This window comes from Palaemon carinicauda, chromosome 4 (assembly GCF_036898095.1).
Source record: "Palaemon carinicauda isolate YSFRI2023 chromosome 4, ASM3689809v2, whole genome shotgun sequence".
Taxonomy (NCBI): domain Eukaryota; kingdom Metazoa; phylum Arthropoda; class Malacostraca; order Decapoda; family Palaemonidae; genus Palaemon; species Palaemon carinicauda.
Window position 1 is genome coordinate 88,945,967 of NC_090728.1, and position 24,060 is coordinate 88,970,026.

At 42.8% G+C, this 24,060-nt stretch overlaps 1 protein-coding gene across 1 annotated transcript in view; it reads right to left on the reverse strand.

The window, feature by feature from the left end:
• LOC137640050 (SPRY domain-containing protein 3-like) overlaps positions 1-24,060 on the reverse strand; it is a 165,674-nt gene that overhangs the window by 125,456 nt on the left and 16,158 nt on the right. The window contains 2 exon segments of the mRNA XM_068372441.1: positions 14,749-14,873; positions 21,448-21,730. Coding sequence (XP_068228542.1) covers positions 14,749-14,873; positions 21,448-21,650 — 328 coding nt within the window. The 5' untranslated portion in view covers positions 21,651-21,730.

A 24,060-nucleotide genomic window follows, 5' to 3' on the forward strand; every position in this document is an offset into this window, starting at 1 on the left:
TATGGACCTTGAGTCCTCCCAACAACCAGTACTGGTTTTATTGGGTGTCTGATGGTAGTTGACCATTATTCCAAGTGGGTGACGGCAGTACCCATAAGGAATAAGAAGACCAGTACAATATGCCAGGCACTTGAAGACCAAGATTTTCCTATAATTCCTTATGTTCCAGTCCGGATATTGACTGATAACGGCCCTGAGTTTATTTCCCAAGAATTTACTGAGTTGTTGGAGCGGTACAATGGTGTACATGCAAAAACAACTCCGTATAAACCCTCTAGTAATGGTGCAGTGGAACGGGTGAATCGTACCATTGGTGAGTTACTGAGGGTGATTTCTGGGGAATCTCGGAAATGGGACCAGTACTTATCCCGAGCAGTTCTCAGCTACAACCATTCCCACCACACTGAGATTGGCTGTACTCCAGCTGAGAACATACTGAAGGGTGCTCACGATGTTGAAAGTACCGCGTTGCTGTCAGCAGAAACGAGAGACCCATGGGCTGAAGGACATCCTCGGTACAAACCATTTAATGAGGGCTCTCTGGTGCTTAAAAAGGTGCACCTGTTGGGACAACTTCTGACAAACAAGCTCATCCCTAGGTTTGAGGAGGTATTCCGTGTTACTAAGGTACACGAGAATAAGGTCACCTATGAGCAGCAGAGACTGCCTGATGGTGAACTGGTAAGAGCTCACCATATCCAGTTAAAGGCCTGGTTTGAACCTCCAGTTTATCTTAAGAGGCACTTTCTCTGGCATCCAAAGGGTCCTGATCTGTAACAGAGACTCGGACTACAGTGAGCCCTCGCTACTTCGCGGTTCGACCATCGCGGATTCACCACTTCGCGGATTTTTTTTCATAACGCATGTATATACATATATCGCGGATTTTCCGGAAATTTCGAAAATACCGCGATGTGACCGATGGTGCGAGATTGGAGAAAGTAAGGAAAATTGAATCATGATTGATTTTCAATATAAATGAAACTTTGAGGAGCAACAAAGATATAATTTGTTAGAGAGATAGAGAGAGGTAAGGAATGGGAGGTAGTGAAAAGTAGCCCACAGAGAGAGAGAGAGAGAGAGAGAGAGAGAGAGAGAGAGAGAGAGAGAGAGAGAGAGAGAGAGAGAGAGAGAGAGAGAGAGCACATTGGTGCTTATGTAATATCAACTGTATACTGTAGACGGTTTGAATAAGTTAAGAAATGGTATAAACGATACTTTGTTAGTGTATTCGTACACTCTCAAGAGCGGCAGCTAGACGTCAGCTGATCTAATCACAGCAAAAGTAAAACAAAAAGAAGTCAACAATACTCGATTTTTAAAACACACCCGAAATTTAAAAACAAAAGTACACGCTTTCTTAATGTGCAATTAACTATTTAAAGAGTAGCAATTTTCTAGAATAAAATGATGTTTCCCAAAAATAGTGGTTTGCTGATGAAATCGGATGCCGTATTTTTAGCAACGATTGAAATGGATGTAAACTCGGCATAATTTTTTCGTTTCGTATTTAATTGACACAGAGAAAACTAATTTTAGTTTCTTCATCTATATGTAAGTATTGTATAACACGAAGAGAGAGAGAGAGAGAGAGAGAGAGAGAGAGAGAGAGAGAGAGAGAGAGAGAGAGAGAGAGAATGAATCAGCTGTTGTAATCGAGTGCAGTGTTTTTGTTTCGTGAGAATTTCATCGCCACGACTATAACAACAACATACTGTACTGAACTTTACAGTATTATACAGACTACTGTAATATGATAAAGTAAAATATTTGTAATAACCTATTTTATATGAAATGGAGCTATTTTTTTTTTTTTAAATTTACATTTACGTACGTAAAACAACTCTCTCTCTCTCTCTCTCTCTCTCTCTCGTAAATTGTTTTCCTGCTCTGCTACGTATGTATGATTTTATATAGATACGGTAAATAATATTTGTAATAACATATTTTCTAAAAGCTTTTACTGTAATATCATTATTTATCACTCATCATGCGCGTTAAATGCCTTCGTTTGTTTACTGAGCGTACTTTATGACGCCGTCGTTTCAGGCGGCGTCATAAAGAAAAACATTTCATTTGGAAGTCCTAAGAAAAATTAAGTAAAACATTGGTAATAACAAAATCAACATACTGTACTGAATAATCAATATAATCGATGCAAAAACTAACCTATACACAGATGTGTACACTAAATGCGTTTGTTTCTTCATTATGATCAGAGATAAACGTAAACAAAACATTGGTTGCCATTTTTTATCGTGCTTTTTGGCGTTTAGGAAACGCATGATATAAAATCGCCTTTAATATTTGTGCCTGTTTTAGTTTAGGGTACTGTAGTACATGCATTAAGTGTTCTGTACATTAAAGGGTAGTTTGTTAACAGTACTACGTACAAGGGAAGGTTTTAAAAGTCTGAATATACATGTTAAATAAATAGGTAAATATGGTGTCACTACTTTGCGGATTTTCACCTATCGCGGTCCGGTCTGGAACCTATCTACTGCGATAAACGAGGGTTCACTGTAGTCCAGAACTCGTGGATGATAATCCAACTTCCTCTGAAGTCTCAGAGTTTTGGTTCTAGTAGTGATGGCGACAGCTATGAGGTGGCTGCAGTAGTTGTATCCTACCTTTTGTCCCGAGATTGTAACAAGTCCCGACGACAGAGGAAAAGTCACCATCCTACTAAAGCTATTACTCAGCCTAAGCCCATTCTTAAGCCAGCTAGGACTTATGAGAGGAAAAAAGCACCGGATGCTTGGTTATATCCTCCAGAAAATTGTGATGAGACTCCTGTATTAAAGCCTGAATGGTTTCGAGATAGTTTGGTCCTCCAACTGTGGGTGAACCGCCCCACTGAAATGTGTGAAACCCCAATTTTGTCTCCCGAATCGGTGGTTCAATCTCCTGTGCCTGAATTTCCAATGCCCCAGTTCTTAGCTTCTTCTTTCCGAGAGGAAGGTGTTGTTCATCCTCCAGGGAGTTGGGAATTCTAGTAAGTTTCCAGTATTCCGTTACTGGAACTACTTTCTGTTGGTTCCAAGAGTTCCAGTCCAGATTGGTCAAGACCTGCTACTTTAGAAAGCCCTGTTTCTGAATCGGCAGTGTCTATTCATCCTGATTATGACTTTCTCGGCTTTTTGCCACCCGATGGTGACGACCAACTGTCGCCTGAAGATCCGACCTCTAGTGGATTTAGTACCCCCATGGACTAGGTCAAAAGGTCCTGTTCTTGACCTACCTTTAGTTCAGCCACAAGTCCTGGAGTGGAGACCTCGTCTCACTGACCAGACAAATACTACAGAGAGGGAACCATCCACCATTACTGAGTCACCTCAGAATTCAAACCCTTTCCGACATTCTGATGGTAGATTAAGACACCGGTCAGAGCTCAAACTGAAGTGGCACAGTCAGGTGTATCTAACCTAAAAGCTACAACACTGTTTGGGTCGGCCGACACACAACTTTGCCTTGAGTCATCGCCTGATTTTTCGGGATTTTTATTGTCCTCTTCTGAGTCTACGGATTCTGTCTCTGGTTTACCTCAAAGAATGTCGATCACCCGAAAATACCAACTGTTATGCGAGGTTATCGATCGATTAAAGACACCCAGCTTGTACCTAGAGAGTCGCTGGGCTTAGCCTGTCTCCGGTGCTCCGAGAAATTAATATAGCTCGCCAGAAGATTGCTGAATCCCTGTGCATGTCCCGAGACAGAATTTTGAGACTCAAAAGAAGAACTATAAATCTCCCATTGAATTAATCTTTGAACAGTTTTTATAGGAAGTTGACAGTAATTACCCTTTTTTTTATTAGTCATGTTTTGACTCCCACATTGGCGTAGATAAAAGGCTGGAGAATGGGACACGTTGTGTGAGGAAATCTTTATTTAATCACGGTTTCTGTAATTGTCGCATTAATTGTTGCACTGTAAAATGGAGTTTTTATGATAAAACAAAGTTTTGTGAATACTTACCTGGCAGTTATATATACATAGCTAATTATCTCTATTTCGGCAGAATTTTTCTAAAACTAGGCAACCGCCTTGTGGTGGTTGGGTGGTAACACCCGTTAAAGGGTGGTAGGAGGAATCATTCCCGTTTTCTGTTCTTCAGTTCATCTCTGCCGGCCGGATCGATAACACGTTGGTCCGTCATTAAGAGTTTTTCTTCGCTTTCCCTGCTCGGTGTACCAGTCTGCTTTTTTGGTGAAGTACTCTGATTTGGGGTTTTGGCGATCGTTGTATTTTGTTTTCTCTTAGCTTTTTTTTTTTTTTGCTGTTTTTTCATTATGAGTGAAAAGAGTCATTACCGTATCTGTGCGAATGCGGAATGTAAGGTGAGACTACCCAAAATGGCGGTTGATCCTCACACTGTTTGTTCTCATTGTAGGGGTTTTGTTTGTGCCCTTGATAATAGGTGTGGGGAATGTAAGGTTTTGGATGAGAAAGATTGGTTAATTATGAAGCGCTATGTGCGTAAGCTAGAGCTCGATAGAGTTAGGAGAGCTTCTAGGTCTAAGTCTAAGTCTGTTAGTGGTAAGGAAGACGAACTTAGCGTAGATTTATCTATTGATCCTATTATTGATTCCTCTTTGGAAGTTGATCCTTCCCTTGACGTAGTAACTCCTGCACCTCCTACAGGTTCCGTATCTACGGATGACCCTCGGTACGCTAGCCTGGCGGCCGAGTTGAAGGCCATTAAAGAACAGCTGGAGGCCTTTAAAGGTAAGGAAAGTGAAAGTGCTTGTGTTAGTGCTGTGGAGGTGGCGACCGACCGAATCTGTCATACCCCTAGGCCTAAACCTCTACCAAGCTCCCAGGACCAAGGGAGAAGGTACGTCGATGACCGAAAGGGGGTGAGAGGTACGTACCCTCGGTCAGCCGTCGCCTCAGACAGTCCTGTTGTCTATTCCCAGGCTGCTCTTGACCGTCACGGGAAAGACGAGTCGGATGTGTTGTTGTCTTCTCCGAATTCGTCCAGACGTAAATGGAAGTATGAAGCTTCAAGACCTACTAAGAGGAGATGGAACCGAGACGAACGGTCTCGTTCTTTCTCTCCCGGTTCTAGCAGTTATGAACCTTGTCCGTCGGAGGATGGAATTGACCTTGACCGTGACAGTTATAATAGATTCAATAAATTTTTATTATCCTGTAATACCTGTACAGTAGTCCAAAATCAATAAGTTTTGTATTTTTTTACCCTCCCTTGAATTTAGACTGCAATGAATGTAATTTTTTTCTTGATAGATCATGACTGAATACCTGTAATACTGAAATGTTTCCTGTAAGTAATGAAATTTATTATATTGTATGTTATTGGTGCATAGTTGGGGGGAATAGACGATAATCTAATTTTTTGTTTTTGAATACTGTATCTCCATTGTCTGATAGTTTATTGACTATTCCTATTGCTTTTGGTTATATCAGAAAACTGTTAAATAATGAACTGTACCTAATGTAATACATATAATTTGATAAGTACTGAAGGGACGGATGATGAATTGAATCTTTTTCAGTTGATCATCCTACCTTTTTTTTTTCTTTTACTGAATTTATTTTTCTAAGGTAAATTTTTTTTTTTACTTGAATGCACAGAGTTTGTGTGGGGTGTTGATGTAAGTTACGAAACATTTTTTGGATGGGCTTGAGGGCTAATGGAATGAATAATGGTTTGTGTCTAAGAAAGCTTTATGGTTTGTATGTATGAAAAAAAAAAATTTCTTTCTTATTTTGTATATCCCTCTGTACTCTTCCCCCAAAATGCCTTAATCCGTTATTATTTCTTTTAACAGGCACTGACAGCAGCCCCCTACACTCAGTAGGGAGAGAAATTTACGACTATTCTTCTAGGTACTGTATATAGGAAAGATGAAGTTGCCACAAGAATAGTTACTCAAGACTTGTATTGTAAATATTTCTTCCCGTACACTGATGAGTGATTAAAGCATGCCCTGCTACATGGTACTGTAACTTGATTCAAAATTAGGAGTAAATGAAACTAGATTAGTCTTATCACTGACCTAGGTGGTAATATATTGACACAGAGGGTTTATGGACAGTTTTATCAAATACTTGCCCCCCAAACCAAGTGAACATAAAGTGGCATAGAACAGTTTTTTCAGTGATAGCCAAACTTTTAAGTGTTGTCAATTCCTAAACCCACTGGATTGTTCATGCAGATTATGAACCACAGTGTTGCGGGGTTCTCCTTTAAGCTTAAAGTTTGTTTCTGTCATAGTCAAAAATAAATCTGCATGATCCACCTGTGTATGTTGCTAGTCAGTTTTGCTGCATGAATTGCAATCCTTGTTTTATAATCCCTTTGATCTTGAGGCAAGCTACTTGTATTTGAATGTATCCCAAATAGATACACGGTTAGGTGTGCCTTTGTTTATACTTGTACCGTATTGGAACACTTATGAGTGTCCAGTATATGAATATATCTTTTTTTTTTTTTTTTATTCAAATATTTTTTTTTTATCTTGTTATTGTGAAGCTGGAGTGTAAAGGGATGCTAATTTTTCCTTTAATTGCTTATTTGAATTTGCCAAAAAATGTTAATGTTAACCTAACTGGGTTCTTTTATTAAATCTGTTTCTAATAAATCATTTATCATATTTTTTTCTCCCACACTGTGTCCCGTTCTCAGTTAATAAATGTTCCCTTTCACAATGTTCTGACATTTTTTACTCAAGTTTGATTTGAAACCATCTTACCTTAAAAAGATAGAGCTATTCATAAATTCTGCTAACTTCTCAGAAATGAATCAGCGGTCACGCTACACGTTTATTCAGTAAGCTCAAGGCAAGGGAAGATAAGGAGGAAGTAAGGTTCTTGCTGGGTCCCCTTGCCCAGTATAAAATCAAGGGGTGGTGCCCAGTGCCCAGTTTATCCTTAATTGTTTGCCTTTTACCCAGATTTTGGGGTAATCCACCATTGTATATTTTTTGTATAGTGAACGTTGGTGTGGGCGGTATTCAGACACTAGGCAGTTCGGGTGCTACCTCTGACCACACTCCGCAAACCACTACAGCGCGCAGGAGAGCGCTGAAGATCAAGTTGGCGCGTAAGCGCATGTTGCCGCGCAAGCGCGTGAGGCTGCTGCCCTCTGTGAGGGAGAGCCGGAAGGGTGGTGCGCTGAAGCATTGTTGATTGACGAGCTGCTGGTGAACGCTGGTCAGGGCGAGTAGGTGCGTGGTGCGCAGGGCGAGAGTGATGGCACGCAATAGCGCACTTTGGAGGAGCTTTATTAGGCTCATACAGGAACGGTGATGGAAGGTCGGCAGGTCTGTTGGATGGATGGTTGACGTGTCCTTTAAAAGGATGACCATCCATCGAAGGAGATTGCAAACAATCTGCAGAGAGGTCCAGGACCGAAGTCACAAGACTGGTTGCAGGTGCAGTGATGGATGAATGAAGGTCTAGAGGAACCTCTGAGGGGGACTGCATTGAAGATGTTGAACCAAAGAGGCGCCTCCTCACCACAGGGGAAGGAAGGCCTCTGAGGCGAAGAGGAAGGCGAGCCTTCCGATGGATGCGCCCTCTGGGGGCTGTTGGATCAGCAAGCTGACCGTCAGCAGTCCTCCAAAGAGGAGTCTTTGTAAGTGAACTCCCCGAGGGTGAGAAACACTAGTAGGAGAGACCGATGATGAATTTAGTTTCCCCCTCGGAGGATGGTCAGGAACAGGGGAAACTAAGTCGGCAGCTACAGTTGTAGAGTTTGGAGTGGCAGAGGAGATGGGTGATGTCGCATGAGACACCTCTGACACAACAACGTCGACAAGAGTCAGGAGATCTACCTCTGACGGCGACGACGATTGCTTGATAGAAGCACCCATGCAGATGAAATCAATCAATGCCTCCTTGGAGGGCAAACCCGTGAGCCCCAAGGAGGACCAAATCTAAAATACGGAGGTTAGTGACAAGGCCTCACCCGGGGGGAGAGGTGGTGCTGCTTCGCTAGGGGAAGCAACCTCATCTCTCGAGACCCGGGGTTGTTCAGAAATAAATTGGTCTACGCTACTACTCAACGGTCTCTCAAAAGAAACCGACCGAGTAGGAGCTTTGGAGGAGGTTTGGGCGACGAAAGAAGAGGCCTTGGGTTTTCCTCCCTTCAAAGCAACCTTCGAAGGAGAAATATCCCGCTTGGACTTCTTCCGCCGTCGCGAAAACTTCTCCCACTGGGAGGAAGACCACTCCCTACACTCACTATACTTGTTGACACTATCACAACGTTGACCTCTGCAAGAAGGACAAAGGGCGTGAGGATCAGTCTCGACCACCGACATAAATGTTCCACAGGAGCGGTTGGAGAGTCCAGGGCAGGTGCGCATGATCGCAGAAGTCAACTTCACACACACTCAGTCTAAGAAAAAAGAGAAAACAAAAAGCGTTAATGGCTGCCAAATGTCGGCAAGGATGAAGAACAGCAACGACCGTTCACCATCCGAGCCGAAAGCAAAGTGAGCTCAATCACAGGTGTGTGAGGGGGAGCGATAGCAAACTACCCTCCTTACCCCTCGCTAACTAGCGGTATAGGTAGTTAACCCTCGTTAAAAATTAATGGCTCGTCATTTCAGCTACGCCGAAAGTAATACCCCTATCAAATAGTGTGGTTTGTATTCCAGTTATGGAACAACCTTATTGTACATTTGTACCTCTGTTTATGAGTTTAATTTGTTCCGAGAACTCACTTGCATCCGAAAATAAAAAATTTGGATGCAATTTGTATTTTTTCATAATGGTAAAAACTTTCAGCTCTTTATACGGAATATAATTCAGCGAAGCTGGTAACTGGTCATAAGACATTTGGCGAGGTACTGTATAACCACCCACCGCTAGTTAGCAGGGGGCTAGACCGGCTGTCCCGCTCGCACACTAACCTATGATACATCATCACTTTTGATTGCAGCAGGACTTGCAAGGGGATAAGTAACGGCAGGACAAATCTGTATAAAGAGCTCAAGGTTTGCATCATTAGGAAAAATATAAATTACTTCCAATTTCTTACTTGTTTCAATATAAACTCTTTCACACTTTATAGGGAAGACTCACCCTTAGGTGGGTGTTAGTCCTTAACCAACTGGCTGGCTTTTGATCTGGAGTGTGCTTCCGTGCTTTGCACGAGCTTATCAGAGGAACACCCTGACACCTTGCTAGATTCTCGAGTGAGTGTGAGAGTTAATGATCTGGGTAATCAATGTGTGTGTGCATGAGAGAACTAAGCATTGAAACATATCCAGATAAGAAATATTGGAGTAGCAAACTCCGCTGACTTAACCTTAGAAATTGTCTGACTCCCACCTGGCTGGGAAGAGGGGGGGGAAATAAATATAGATATATCATATATCAGGTTATACAAGGGAAGATGGTCCACACATGCAGACAGAGGAGGCCAGCTTGCAGCATACTGAAGGTGCTGTACCCCCAAGAGAGGGGAAGATGGAGAAAGAAGAGGCCAGTCTCTCTTTTCTTCATCCCAGACTAATTCTGGGTAACTTCTGTCCTCTACCAACTGCTACTTGTCCCACAAGGAGCTTGAGGTGTTTAGACCACATGTTGTGCCGACACCACAGGACCAACGGAGAAGGTATCTAGGTTCCTAAGTTCTTGCAGGTGTTGAGCTGTGAAAGTCATCTGACAATTCCAAACGCCTTATAGCAGTACCTGCGCCACAAGACAGCTCTTTTAAAGCTTTAAAGTCTGCTCATGAATGGCAGAGGCAAGGGACAGTGACATTACCCTATCAAGCAGGACAATGTCCTAGAGACTGACCATATTACATATGATTAGCACCCAAACCCCCTTTCCACCCAAGCTAGGACCAAGAAGGGCCAGGCAATGGCTGCTGATGACTCAGCAGACAGACCTACTCTATAGGCTCCCCGCAACCCCCCCCCCCCCCATCCTTAGCTCAAAGGATGGCGAGGTAGTAGTGACCAAAGGAACTAATGAGTTTGAGCGGACTCGAAAACACACTCTCTCTCTCTCTCTCTCTCTCTCTCTCTCTCTCTCTCTGTGTAAAAAGCAAATCTTTGTTTCTTTACAAAGTCTCAATTAAATGCTATAAAAAGAATAAATTTAAACTTTGATTATATCTTTGATACTAAGCTGGGCTTCAAATACATTCAATTTCGTCAGCTGATCTTTAGTCTTAGTTGACATCATAACGTATATGTACTGAAAGAAGTTTTAAAAAATTCTGGTTTCCTGATGTTACATGAGCTTCACTTATTCATATTTATATTTCATTATCAATTTAAGGCACTGTATATTTTAACAACGGCAATTACCGATTGTTTTCATTTTGGTTTTGCGATCTCCTTTAAAAATCGCATCATAGAAATCGTAGAATGCGCAAAGCTCATACCACTTGCAATCAAATGAATTTTCCTTCCACATTCATGTTTTTATTATTTCTTATTTGGTTTCTATGGTAATTGATCTTCTTCGCTTCTTGGCAAATCCTAAAGGAGTTACACTCTTCCTTTTCTGAGACAATTAGAAAAAATACAGGAATACGTACTTATGAGCGTAAAATCACAAAATCGAATGTTACAACACGAGATGTAGAAAGAACATGTGATGCTGAGAGAGCTATTGCCTATTGATAGTATTGTAATGTCTGGATCTTGGGTCTGAGCACCCAAAATAACAAATTTGGAAACAATTTGTATTTTTCCTAACATACAAACCAGGAGCGATTTATAGGGTATTATTTTCGGCAACGCTGAAAACTAGCCAAGACAATTTAAGTGAGGGATAACTACCCCCATCCGCTAGTTAGCGGAAAGGGGTGGGGTAGACCAGCTACCCCGCTCACTCACACCTGTCGGTTGAGAAACCACTTTTGCTTTCTGGCAGGATTTCTAGGGGGAAAGGGTGGCGGGCCAATTTGTATAAATAGCTCCAGGTTTGTATGTTAGGAAAAATACAAATTGTTTCCAAATTTGTTATTTGTTCCATCACAGATACAAACATGGAGCTATTTATAGGGCAATTTACTCTTAGGAGGGAGAAAGTCCCACCAACTGGCCTTGGTTATGACTGGGATTCTCTCTTATTGATTTTTTATCTAATTAGTAGGAACCCTACCCCCGCTGAAATCAAAGTAGTTACAAGGTAACACAATGATAGCATCCTGTCGAAGCTTGTGTGAGAGAGACTAGTGGCTTGTCTATATGTAGGAACTCGAAGATAAGTATGAGTTTATACCCTCCCTCAAGAGGTATTGGTGACGTAACAAAGTATTTGTTAATACTTAGGATGCACAAGGGAAATGAATCTTATCTGCAGAGGGGTGAGGTCAGCTATGCTGCGGTCTTGCGGAGCTGTTTCCCCATGGGGGGGGGGGGGGGGGGGAGAAGGTGAAAGAAGGAAGGGAACCAGACATTCTTTTCATTCACGCCAGACTAACCCGGGTAACCTCAGCCCTCAACCCTCTCCTACTTGTCCATCATGGAGCTTGAGGTATTAGATCACTTGTTGTGTGGCCACCACAGGACCAATGGAAAAGGTTTCCATACTCCTGTGGTTACATCTTTCAGGTATTGGGCTGTGAAGGTCGTTTGGTGCTTCCACATGCCAGCTTGCATTACCTGTGCCACAGAAAAATTTTTCTTGAACGCCAGACGTTGCAATGCCTCTGATGTCATGAGCTCTAGGTCGGTTGGACAGAGGATGGTCTGGATTGTGAGCGTATTCAATTACTTTCCTTATCCAAGGGGAAATAGTATTTCTCGTGACCCTTCTCTTGACCTTCCCCATGCTAAAAAAAAAGTGCTTGTACACGGGGGTGAGCTTTGGTTGTTCTTTTTAAGTAACACCTCAGAATCCTTACTGGACAAAGTAACAGTTGGTCTGGATCTTTGCTTACAGAACAAAAACTTTCTATCTGAAATGGACCGAACCTGGAGTCCGGCACCCCCGGATTTTGAGTCTTAGCTACGAACTCAGGGACGTTCTTGAGGAATACTTCCCCCAATTCCTAGAGTGAGAGACATCAGCAGATAGACCATGAATTTCGCTGACTCTCTTGGCCGAAGCCAGAGTGAGCAGGAACACCGTCTTCCATGTGAGGTGGCGATCGGAGGCCTGGCGTAATGGTTCATAGGGGAAGCCGTTGAGGGACTTGAGGACCCGAACCACGTTCCAAGGGGGAGGTCTTAGCTCTGCCTGGGGACAAGTAAGCTCGTAACTATGTATGAGCAAAGAAAGTTTTGAGGAGGAAATATCGACTCCTTTCAGTCTAAAGGTGAGACTCAAGGCTGAGCTGTAGCCTTTGACTGCCGAGACCGAGAGAAGCATTTCTTCCCGAAGGTATACAATAAACTCTGCTATAGTTGGAATAGAGGCATCGAGGGGAGAGATACCCCTTCCCCGACGCCAACCACAGAAAACTGACCACTTCGCCTGGTAGATTGCCTCTGTAGATCTCCGGTTGCAAAAAGCCTCTCTGTGTGAGGAGGTGCTGGATAGTCTCCAGGCGTGAAGTCAAAGCGAAGCTACGGTTTTATGGAAGATGTTGGCATGTGGTTGTTTGAGGAGGTCGTGTTGTGGGGGGAGCTCCCTCGGGATCTCCGTGAGGAGATGCAGAAGGTCTGGGAACCATTCTGCGTGATACCATAGTGGAGCTATGAAGGTCATTTACAAGTTGTTGCTTGCTCGTATCTGGTCGAGGACTTTTCTCATCAGACAGAACGGGGGAAACGCGTAAGCGTCCAGGTTTATCCACCGTTGTTGGAAAGCATCTTGACAAAGAGCTTGGGGGTCCGGGACTGGGGAGCAATACAACGGGAGCCTGAAATTCAGGGCCGTTGTAAACAGATCCACAGTCGGGGAACCCCACAAAGTCAGGACTTTGTTGGCTATCAGAGGATTCAAAGACCACTCGGTGCCAACTATCTGAGGCGCTCTGCTCAGCTTGTCCGCTAGCACATTCCGCTTGCCCGGAATGAAGCGAGCTGATAAAGTCACAGAGTTGTCTTCTCCCCATCTGAGTATCTACTACCAGATGGCACAGCTGCTGCGAAAAGGTACTGCCCTCTTTGCTCAGATAAGCTACTACTGTGGTGTTGTCACTCATCAACACCATGGAGTGCCCTGCCAGGACCTGGTGGAACTCTTTGAGGGCCAGAAAGGCTGCTCTCATCTCTATGAGATTTATGTGCAGGTACCTTTCTGATTCGGACCATTGGCCTGAGATGTAATGGTACAGCACGTGAGGCCCCCCCCCCCTTCTTTTGATGCATCCGAAAAGAGCATCAATTCCGGGGGAGAGACGAGAAGATCGACCCCTTTGCAGAAGTTTGACTCCGCCAACCACCACCTGGGTCCGACTGTTCCCATAGTCCTATGTGGACTAGGTGATCCGGGAAACGGTGTGCTAGTTCCTGAGGCGACTGTTGGGGACCTGTCGTGTCAGGGAAGAGAGGTGACCGAGAAGGTGAAGCCAATACTACGCCAGGAGCTCTTCCCGACTGAGGAAGACCTGTGCTATCTCCCTCAGTCTCTGAATCCTTTCATCTGATGGGAACGCTTTGTGCCTTAGGGTGTCTAATCGCATGCCTAGGTATACCAGTTCTTGAGAGGGAAGCAGATGAGACTTCTCGAGATTTACCACGATCCCCAGATCTTGGCAAAACCTTAAAAACTTGTCTCGGTGGCAGAGAAGGGCCGCTTCCAAGTCTGCTAGAATCAGCCAGTCGTCCCAGTATCTTAGCAGACAGATGCCGACTCTGTGTGCCCAAGATGATACTAGGGCGAATACCCTCGTGAAGACCTGGGGTGCTGTGGAAAGGCCAAAACACAGTACCCTGAACTGGTAATGTTTCTGATAAAACATGAATCTTAGATACTTCCTGGATGAATTGGGATCCAAACACACAGAACTAGAAAAAGCAAAAAAAAAAATTAAGGCTGTCATTAACGAAGGCAAAAACAGAAACGTCTGTACTTCGTCCGAGCCAAAAGTGAAGTGAGACAACTCACCAGTGTGTGGGGGGGGAGGGTCTGCTAACTAGCGGGGGGTAGTTAACCCTCGTTGAAAATCTAATGGCTCGTCATTTCAGCTACGCTGAAAGTAATACCCTATGTAAATAGCGTGGTTTGTATTTCGGTTACGGAACAAAGTAGTTTTTTGCAAGGACGTACCGCTACGTCCATGGGGGTTAAGGGATGAGTTTTGTGAGACGTACCAGTACGTTCATTGGGGGTAGAAGCGTTAATCTACAATTAAAATACTGTAGTGGCAAGGAAGCTGTTCACAAAAAAACACACAATCAAGGGGTAAAACATAACCTCTTTCCAACTTCATTGACTGATTGATTTGAGGTTTTCTGGCATCCAGATATCTAAGGATATTGATGCCGCCCAACTTTGTTGGCGGAGGTAAAAAGGTGTTCTTGGGGAGAGAAACAAATTGTTTATATGACAGTAGTACAGAAAGTAAAGGGAAAAAGGTGTGTCATATGTAAGACAAAACCTCACTACAGAGCTATCTCTATCCTGAATGACACAAGTTAGTTTGACTGGAATTTCCTTGTCCATGGAAACTAGGCAATGTGATTAAATGGATTAAGAAGTAACCAAATTTAAGGTCAAAATTAATGGCATGAAATAAAATAGTCAGATCAGCAATTAAAATATATAAGAAAAGGTCATTATCAAATAAAAGGATACACAATTATGTATCTCTTCCGAAGTAATAAACTACATCAATAAAATTAACAGAAGGTTGTATCAACTCACCTATTGAAATAGCTCCCTGGGCCCCCATGTCTAAGATTTCAATTTCAAAATAGCTTTGTTCTGAGCAAACTGGCATTTCACCAACATAAACACCGACACGCTCTTCTTCCTCCTCTTCACTGTAACTGAAATCATATATCGTACTAGACTATTACAGATAATAAGTTCGAAGTTATGGTAAAAACCACAAAAAACACACTTTAAGAAACATTACTTATGTTGCTCCTTTTAAAGAAAGATCTAGGTCTTAAGGGAGAAGTATAGTACAATTTCTTTTATTTTGAAATATGGCAAATTTATAAGAGTTTGAATTTTTCCTAACATACAAACCCTCATTCTTTACTATAGGAGGTATTGTATCGCGAGCTGGAAAATACGGGAGAAAAACCTTAACAAGGTCGCTAATGACCGGGCAGGTAGTTCTCCACCTGTTAGCGGTGGGGGACCGCTGGTTCGTAGCTACTGTTTACCTTCAATCGGATTCTAACTAGGACTATTCTAGGGGGCGGTGACAGAGGGAAGATTTGTGTAAAGAATTCGGGTTTGTATCTTAGGAAAAATACAAACTCTGTTATAAGTTTGTCATTTGTTCCTACACTTGATACAAACCCTCATTCTTTACTATAGGAGACTTAGTCTTGAGGCTAGGGTGGCCAAGGAGTTCCCTATTCCTAGGGAAGATAGTCCTCCGACTACACTCTTTTGAAGAAAAAATCTCCCATTAATATTCTTTCTTTGTAGATCCCCATAATCTTAGCACAACTGAAAGTTTGTAGCTTCGAGGTAACAAATGTTTTAGGATGAAGAAGGTCAGGAACATTCGACTCGAACTCTTTCATACTTAGGATTCCCCCGACCTTGAAAAGGGGAAACCTTGTGACTACGAGCATAACTTATACCCTGTGAGAGGAATCAGATGAGTTTCATACCTTATTTTAATTGGCGGGTCCAGCTGAAACTGGCTACAGACTAGGATAACCAGATGGGAAGGAGAAGGAAACGAAGAAGATAGATGGATGTCCTTCTTAAAACCTAGTTTAACACAGAATCCTCAACCAATGGCTACTGTCCCCTGAAAGGGCGTAAGGTAGCTACAGCACCTGTTGACCTGCCACAATAGGCTCTATAGAAAAGGTGTTTAGAGACGTATGTGTCATATCGCTCAAATAGTGAGTGGTGAATGTAGATTGGCGTTTCCAGACCCCAGCTCTTAAGACTTGGGAGACTGAGAAATTTCTCTTAAAATCCAGTGAGGCAGCCACTCCCCTAACTTGATGGGCTTTGGGTTGTGCTGCCTCTGGGTCTCCGTGAATGGCTCTCGCAATAACTTTCTTGAGCCACAAAGAGATGGTGTTGCGAGAGATTCTCTTCTTTACCTTGTTGGTAGTGAGGAAGAGATGAGAGGCATGGTCTGAAAGGTCTGGTGTGCTTCAGGTATTTCCTTAGTGCCCTCACTGGGCACGGTAACAATTGGTCTGTATCCTGTGTTACCTTATTGACGCTGGAAAATAGAAATTCTCGAAAACTCTCATTGGCCAATGAAGGATTCGGAATTTTGGCCACAAAGCCTGGCACGAAGTTGAGAAAGAGACTTCCCCCCATCCTCTAGAATGGGTGACATCGTAAGACGGACCATGTAGTTCACTGACCCTTTTTGCCGAGGCCAGAGCTACTAGAAAGACAGTCTTAAGGGTCAGAAAGTAGTCAAGAGGTTCTATTTAAGGGCTCATAGGGTGGACCCTTCAAGGACCAAGGTGGTAGTCTAATCTCAACTGGGGGGCAAGATCTCTCAAAACCTCGAATCAACAAGGTGATACCTTCTGAGGTGGAAAGGTCAACCCCTCTCACTCTACAGATGAGGCTCAAGGCTGAATGACAGCTCTTAATTGCCGAGACTGAGAGGAGCTTTTACTCCCTGGGGTATAAAAGGAAGTCCGCCACTAAAGGAAGAGAGGGATCGAGTGGAGACACGCCTCGCCCTCTACACCAAGCTGCAAACACTCTCCATCTTGCTTGGTAGAGGTTTGTGGAAGATTGGCGTAGGTGCCTGGACAGGTTCTCAGCCACCTTCTCTAAAAAGCCTCTGCGTCTGAGGAGTGACTGGACAGCCTCCAGGTGTGAAGCTTCAGAAAGAGAATTCTCCCGTCGGGGACACCACTGTGTGGCTGCGTCAGCAGAAGGGGTTCTGGAGGAAGAAACCTTGGAACCTGAACCAGCAAGGAAAGAAGGTCTGTGTACCATTCTCTGCTTGGCCATGCCAGAGCTAATAGGGTTAGCTTGCAGTTCCGGGAGGTCCTGAGTTTGTTGACCACCCTTCTCAGCAGGCAAAAGGGTGGAAAGACGTATGTTTCCAGGCTATCCCAAGACTGTTGAAGGGCTTCCTGGATCGCTGCCTGATGGTCTGAAACTGGGGACCGGTAGCGGGGAGGTTTCGCATTTAGAGAAGTGGCGAACAGGTCTATTGTGGGGAACCTCACAAAGCTATTACTGCCTTTGCTATTCGAGGATTCAAAGACCATTCGCCACTCAACACTTGGAGATGCCTGCTTAGTTGATCCGCCACAATGTTTCTCCGACCCAGAATAAGCCTGGCTGTGAGAGATATGTTGTGACCTTCTGCCCACTGGCAAATCTGTACCACTAGCAGACAGATGTCTCTTGCCAGATACCCCCTTGTTTGTTGATGTACGAGATAGCTTTGGAGTTGTTGCTCATCAGTACCACCTCTTGTCCTTGTAGATCTTCTACAAAGTATTTTAGGCCTTTCCAGGCTGCTAACAATTCCAGGTGATTTATATGGAGTTTGTTTTATCGAACACCAGACTCCTAATGCTAACTTCAGGCCTAGGTGGGAACCCCAGCCCCGTAGCGACGTGTCCGAAAAGAGTTTTAACTTCGGATTGGGGCTTTGGAGGGGAATGCTTGCTTGGGTACTCTCTCTGGTTGACCACCACTGAAGATCTTGTATCACCAGAGCTAGAACCTCCACTGGCAAGAAAGGGGAATCGTTCTTTTGGGACCAATGGGTCTTCAGATGCCACTGGAGATTTCTCATTCTTGATCTTCCGTCTGGAACTAGTTTTTCCAGGGAGTAAAGATGGCCCAGAAGACTGTGACACAACTTGGCTGGAGGAGGCAGTGGAGACAAGAGTTAGGCGATGGATTGTTCGTGTCAGAAGTCTAGCTTCCGAAGGGAACACCCTCCCTACCTGGATGTTGATGGACATACCCAGATAGTTCATGACTTGGGTTGGAATCAAACAAGACTTCTCTATGTTTACAAGGATTCCCAGATTCTTGCAAAGGTCGAGAAGCCTTCTCAGGTGACCCAGATCTTGTTGCCTGACGAAGGCAGGAGTAGCCAATCATCTAGATACCTTAGCAGTCGTATCCTGTGCTTGTGTGCCCAGGAGGAAATGAGTTCAAAAACCCTTGTAAACACCTGTGGGGCGGTTGAGAGGCCGAAGCATAGGACCTTGAACTCAAAGCTTGGACCCTGAACCAGAAAGCGTAGGAATTTCCGAGATGAGCAATGAATCGGTACTTGGAATTATGCGTCTTTCAAGTTCACAGATGCCATAAAGTCTCCTGGATGCACTGCTTGGATCACGGAGGGTGCTGTCTCCATTTTGAATGGAGTCTGCTTCACAAACCGATTTAAGGTAGAAAGATCGATTACTGGACTCCAACACCAGGAGGCTTTCTTTACCAGAAAGAAGGGACTGAAAAACCCCGGTGAGGTGTTGGGGACTTGTTGGATGGCACCCTTTAAAAGCATGCTCTGGATCTCCTGAGCGAGGGCTTGCTGTTTCCCGTGATTCAGAGGAACCTGGGAGGACGAGATCGGAGGAAGAATTAGAGGAGGAGAGCTTATGAAGGGGATGCGGTACCCCCAACAAAGCACCTTGATGGCCCATTGCATGGCCCCCATAGCTTTCCACCTCCTCCAACTCCTCTGCAGGCACTCCCCTACGCACTGGAAGTGGGGAGCCGAGACCCTATTTCTGTCTAGGGTTCCTCCCTCTGCCTTTAGCCTTGGGAGGAGCCAACTTTCCTCTGCCCATAGGTTTGGCTACAAAGGAGGGACGGCTGAGGCTCTTGGCTGGGAGAGGAGCAGCGATTGTGGTCTTAGGTTGTGGAGTTGGCTGCTGTTGCATTGTGCGAAAGGAGGCAGCCTTTTGCATCGCGGTGTCCTGCGTCTCTTTCCTCCAAGTATCTAAAGTAGAGGAGACTGCTTGTTTAGAAAAGAGGAGAGGTTGTAGAAGGTCCGAGTTTCTCAAATCTGATCTCTCAGCCTTATCGATGTGAGGAGAAGTGCTCTTTCTGACTTTCCTAGAGCGATCGGAGATCTTCAAACTAATATGTGAAGGAGAGGGATCGAGGTCAGGGCCCGTTTTGCCCTTGGCCGCGCTCCTGGCACGATTGGATGAAAAATCGTGTGAAGAGCTTCTCTTAGGGAGAGCTTATCAAGCTTTGGAGAGCTCTTTTGTGACGAAGAGCGAGAACGTAACATAGTGCTCTTTTTCTTGAAGCGCTTAGAGCGCTTAGATGATCCCTCGCGAGAGGAAGACGATAGCGAGGCAGAACGATAATTAGAGGAAGCGCTCTTTTTAGGTTTGTTATGAGAGCACTTATAGTCTCACAGCGAGACATCTCGTGAAAAAACAGAAGGTGAGGAAGAGCAAGAACGATGATGTCTTTTCCTATGTCGCCTGTCTCTCCGGCGAGAACGTCTGGGTGAAGGATAGGAAGCTCTCCTTTTCCTATTCTCTCTCTCCCTCCTAGCCTCCAAAGACGGCGAGGAGGAGGAGGAGGAGGTACTGCGATGTTTGCACTTGCGACGTTTTGATTTTGTAGAAGTGCAATCGGAGTGTGAAGTAGGCGCCACAGGAGCAGAAGTTACTATATCCACTGAAACTTTCACGGGCGCCAACTGAGTTGACGGAAGGTAGGCGAGGTCCGGAACTCCTGAGGGTTCCAAAACAGAAGGGACCTGAGGCACTACCTTGTCCACAAGGAACTGGTTCCAAACATCCTAAGAAGGAGAACCAGGAAGTCCAAGGGCAGGCCATACCGCTAGTACATGATCTGGAATGGAAGCGGTAACAGTGTCATTCCCGGTGGCGGAAAATATTGCCCCACTGGGGGAGGCAAAGTGATCCGCCTGACCAAGAGGAATGGGGGTTAAATCAATGGTGCTACTCTTCCTCGACTTTCCCCCGTAGGAAGGAGGCAAGGAAGAGTCTGAAGGGAGAGATCGAGAGGCCGAAGAAGAGGCCTGAGACTCCTTACTTTTCGACGGCGAACCTGGAGGTAACAAGTCCCTCTTGGATTTCTTCTTCTTCCTCTTCTCGAACTTTTCCCACTGAGAGGGCGACCTCTCTCTACATACTTGGCAGGGGGAGCCTTCAGAACACCTATGACCTCTGCACGTAGGGCATAGGGAATGAGGATCCACCTCCGGCGGTGACATAAAGGTGCCACAGGATTTCGGGGGGAACACAGGGACACTTCCTTATAATCGAGGACATCACATCTAATAAAGAAAAAAGAAACAGAATTAATCAAAACCACAACAAAGAAAGGCTAGTCTGCCAGTCAAACAAAAGCAGCAGCAGCGGTGTTACCACTGCGACGGCTAGAATTCGATTGAAGAAAACAGTAGCTACCGACCGGCAGTCCCCCACCGCTAATAAGTGGATAACTACCTGCCCGGTCGTTAACGACCTTGTTAATTTTTTTCTGCCATATTTTCCAGCTCGCGCTAGAATATCTCCTATAGTAAAGAATGAAGGTTTGTATCAAATGTAGGAACAAATAATATATGTACTACCTTCACAATAAAATGATAATGTACTATTGATTTTTTTTTTAGCTTTAATAACATCAATTCAGTTAGAAAGTGTCTTCATAAGTCATCTGCTTCCAGCAGTTCTGAAACAACTTCTGATACCACCGAAGACTCTCCCTGTTATAGCTTGTGTGCATATAAGCAAAGACGAAAACAAAGTGCACATATCCTTCTATTGTGTATGTATGTATGTATGTATGTATGTGCACACACACATATACATATATATATATATATATATATATATATATATATATATATATATATATATATATATATATATATAATCTATTCTTCACTATCATTGATAACTCTATAATGTGTACTTGGTGTTTGAGGAAGCCCAATTCTGCCACAAATGCCATTTGGTCATGTGATCTATTACACATTGCAAGTTAGTTAGTGACCAGTCATGTGACTGAAGATTAAAAATACTTTAACTTGTCAGAACTTTCCTTGCAAGTGCCTGCAATTTACAGACTTTCCTTTTTTAGCCTTTCACACAGAAAAATTATCAAAAAAAAATATCTTGCCTAATATACCAGTACATACTATAGTATAGTATATATACTACACAATGTGCCAAAAGATCACAATTTAAACAAATAAAAATGAGGAATTGATTATCTCATAAAAACCTATTAAAATATATAGTTTCTTTTCTGAGAAAAGCTATTAAGTGGAACAGCTAACATAGTTGCACGGTTATCATTATCAATATAGTTTCATCATGGTCTAAATAATGCAGTTCAACATACTGTACAGTATATATATATATATATATATATATATATATATATATATATATATATATATATATATATATATATATAGGGAGGGGGCCTTACCTCAAGACATCTCCTTCAATGATGATCCTTTCAGCTCTCACTTTCTGATCTAGCCCCTGTGCGCTAGCATGATGTCTTTGTCTAACAAAAGGCCACTGTGGACCTAAGTTATTGTACATGTCAGCCTCTGAGTCGCCAGCTGGGGCTGCTCCAAAAAGCTTTTTGAAGAGAATGAAAAGGTTTGGGTGGACACAGCTCAGCATTAGTCTTGCTGCGTCCGACTGCCTACTCCACTACCCTCTATGGTCCCCCCAAACAAATTGAAAAGTTTCAGATTGCAAATCTGTCAAAATGAAAAAAGATGTTTTGTTCATTAGAAATGATAACACCAAATAGCACAAGAATGATTAGGGGATCATTACACTGTCAAGAATTAAAGGCAAAATAGAATTTCATGATCAATAAATGCTGAATGAGCACTTAGCAGATATTAACAAATATTCAATGTTTTAAAAAGCAAAAGAAACATCTCATTAACAACCTCCAACCAAGATATAAAGCTTCTCTCTTAAAGAAACCTGTTTAGTTTTAAGAGAATATATACCAATGATTGTACTTACTCTACAAAAATTAAAACTTACAGTTACTAAGCATAGTTACAGCTTTAACTATTAAAAAAGCTTAACTATATGACATGGGTAATAGAAAAACTTATTTATTTAAAACTGGAAACCCAGATGTTACTTTACTATTTCTAAAAACATTGTTCTGCTATAATTATCATTCAATAAGACTTATCTGAAATAAGCCAAAAGGCCAATAAGTTGTAAATCCAGCATGTTCCTTCAGTAAGTAATGTTCAAATGGAGGCAATTAACTTGTGAAGCCAGCTTTCCACTTCAATGGGTACAAGTTGATATGGAACAGGTCTAAATGGCACTAACCCGTGGAGCCAGCAAATGAGCAAGGTCTAAATTGTACTAACTTGTGGAGTGAATAAATGAGTAAGGCCTTAAGGCCACTAACTAGCAAAGCCAACAAATGAGAAAGGCCTCAAGGCTACTAATTAGCAAAGCCAACAAATGAGTAAGGCCTTATGGCCATTAACTTGTGCAGCCAGAAAGTGAGTAACAATTTTCTATTGAAAAAGCCCAAGGTCACTAACTTGTGAAATCAGCTTCCAACTTGAATGACAGCAAGTTGATATGGAAAAGGAATTAAGGCCACTAATTTTTAAGCCAGCCTCCCCCTTCAATAAGTACATGTTAACATGGAAAATACCTGGAATAGGCTTTTAACTAAGATCACCAACTTGTGAAGTCAGCTTCCAGCTTTAATGAGAAGTTGATATGGAAAGAGCCTAGAGACCACTTACGTGTGGACCTAGCTTCTCATTTCAATGTGTAAAAGTTCTTAATGAAATAGTCAAAAGCCAGCATTCCACTTCAACATAAGTTATGGAAAAAAATTGAAAGGCCACTAATGTGAAGCCAACTTCAATAACACAGAATGCCTATTAGTTAAATAAAAAAAATAAGAATAGCAAACAAAATTAGAATGTACAAAAAGGGGACAAATGAAAAAAATAGATAAACCCCCGAAATAACCATGATGTACAGTATATACATATATATAAACAAGCAGTGGTTGAGAATCAAGTCACGGCAATAACATAATATTCTAAGGTTGTTATACAGCCATTCAAACTCTCATATATCAAGCACCAGGTCTACTACTCCATAATTTTGCATCAAAAGGAATATTGCATTATACATGACTTCCAGTACTGGGCAATTTTTAAATGTGGCAGCCTAACAGACTGAAAACACTGGCAGAACCAATAAAGATAGTAGTAGAGTTCTATACTGTAATATACCATAGGGAAAATGTCTAATGAGGATACAGTACCTTAACCACTACATACTATATACATAATTAACTGTAATTTTTCAATTTGTGAACTTAATGACCCAGGATGCCAATCAGAGGTGAGGTTCCACTTGGGAACACCCCACAGTTGCACTATAAAATAAAAGTTTAAAGAAATTGGAGAACCTGATGGAAAGGAGAAAGAAGTAACAGAGTATGGCTATTGGCTAAAGGGATGCTAAAAAGGCCCTTTAGTAGTAGTTTCTACAGAGCACCATATGTAGTGAATTGAATACGCAGGTCCCTTTGAAGAAACTTACCCTTCTTAAATGTAGAGGAAATATCCATTTAAAATATTTCTTGAGCAGAAAAGCTAGGGAGGTTACAGATATTTCCCCAACCATGAAACAATAAACACGACTATAGGGCCACTTCTACCATCACTTTTATAGATAGTGCTACACGAATTCTTACGAACCAAATCAAATTTTCCAGGAGAATTAAACACCTTTCAAGTGTATAAGAATGAATGCTCAGTGTCAAATTTGATGGCAGGAATTGATCAATCAAGAAAAGGCTTAAATATTGGGTTACCTATAAACAACAAATCAAAGAGTGGGAGCAAAATACGAGATCGCCTAATCAATACAGTAGTTCAAATATTGAAGAGTCTCATTCTCCATGGAGTAAAATACAGAATAAATATAAGTAAAATGAGAAGAATATCTAATGACTCAAAAAGGAATACTGTACAGATATATCTATTGAAAAAGGCAGGGAATAGCAGTCATCAAATGTACAGTA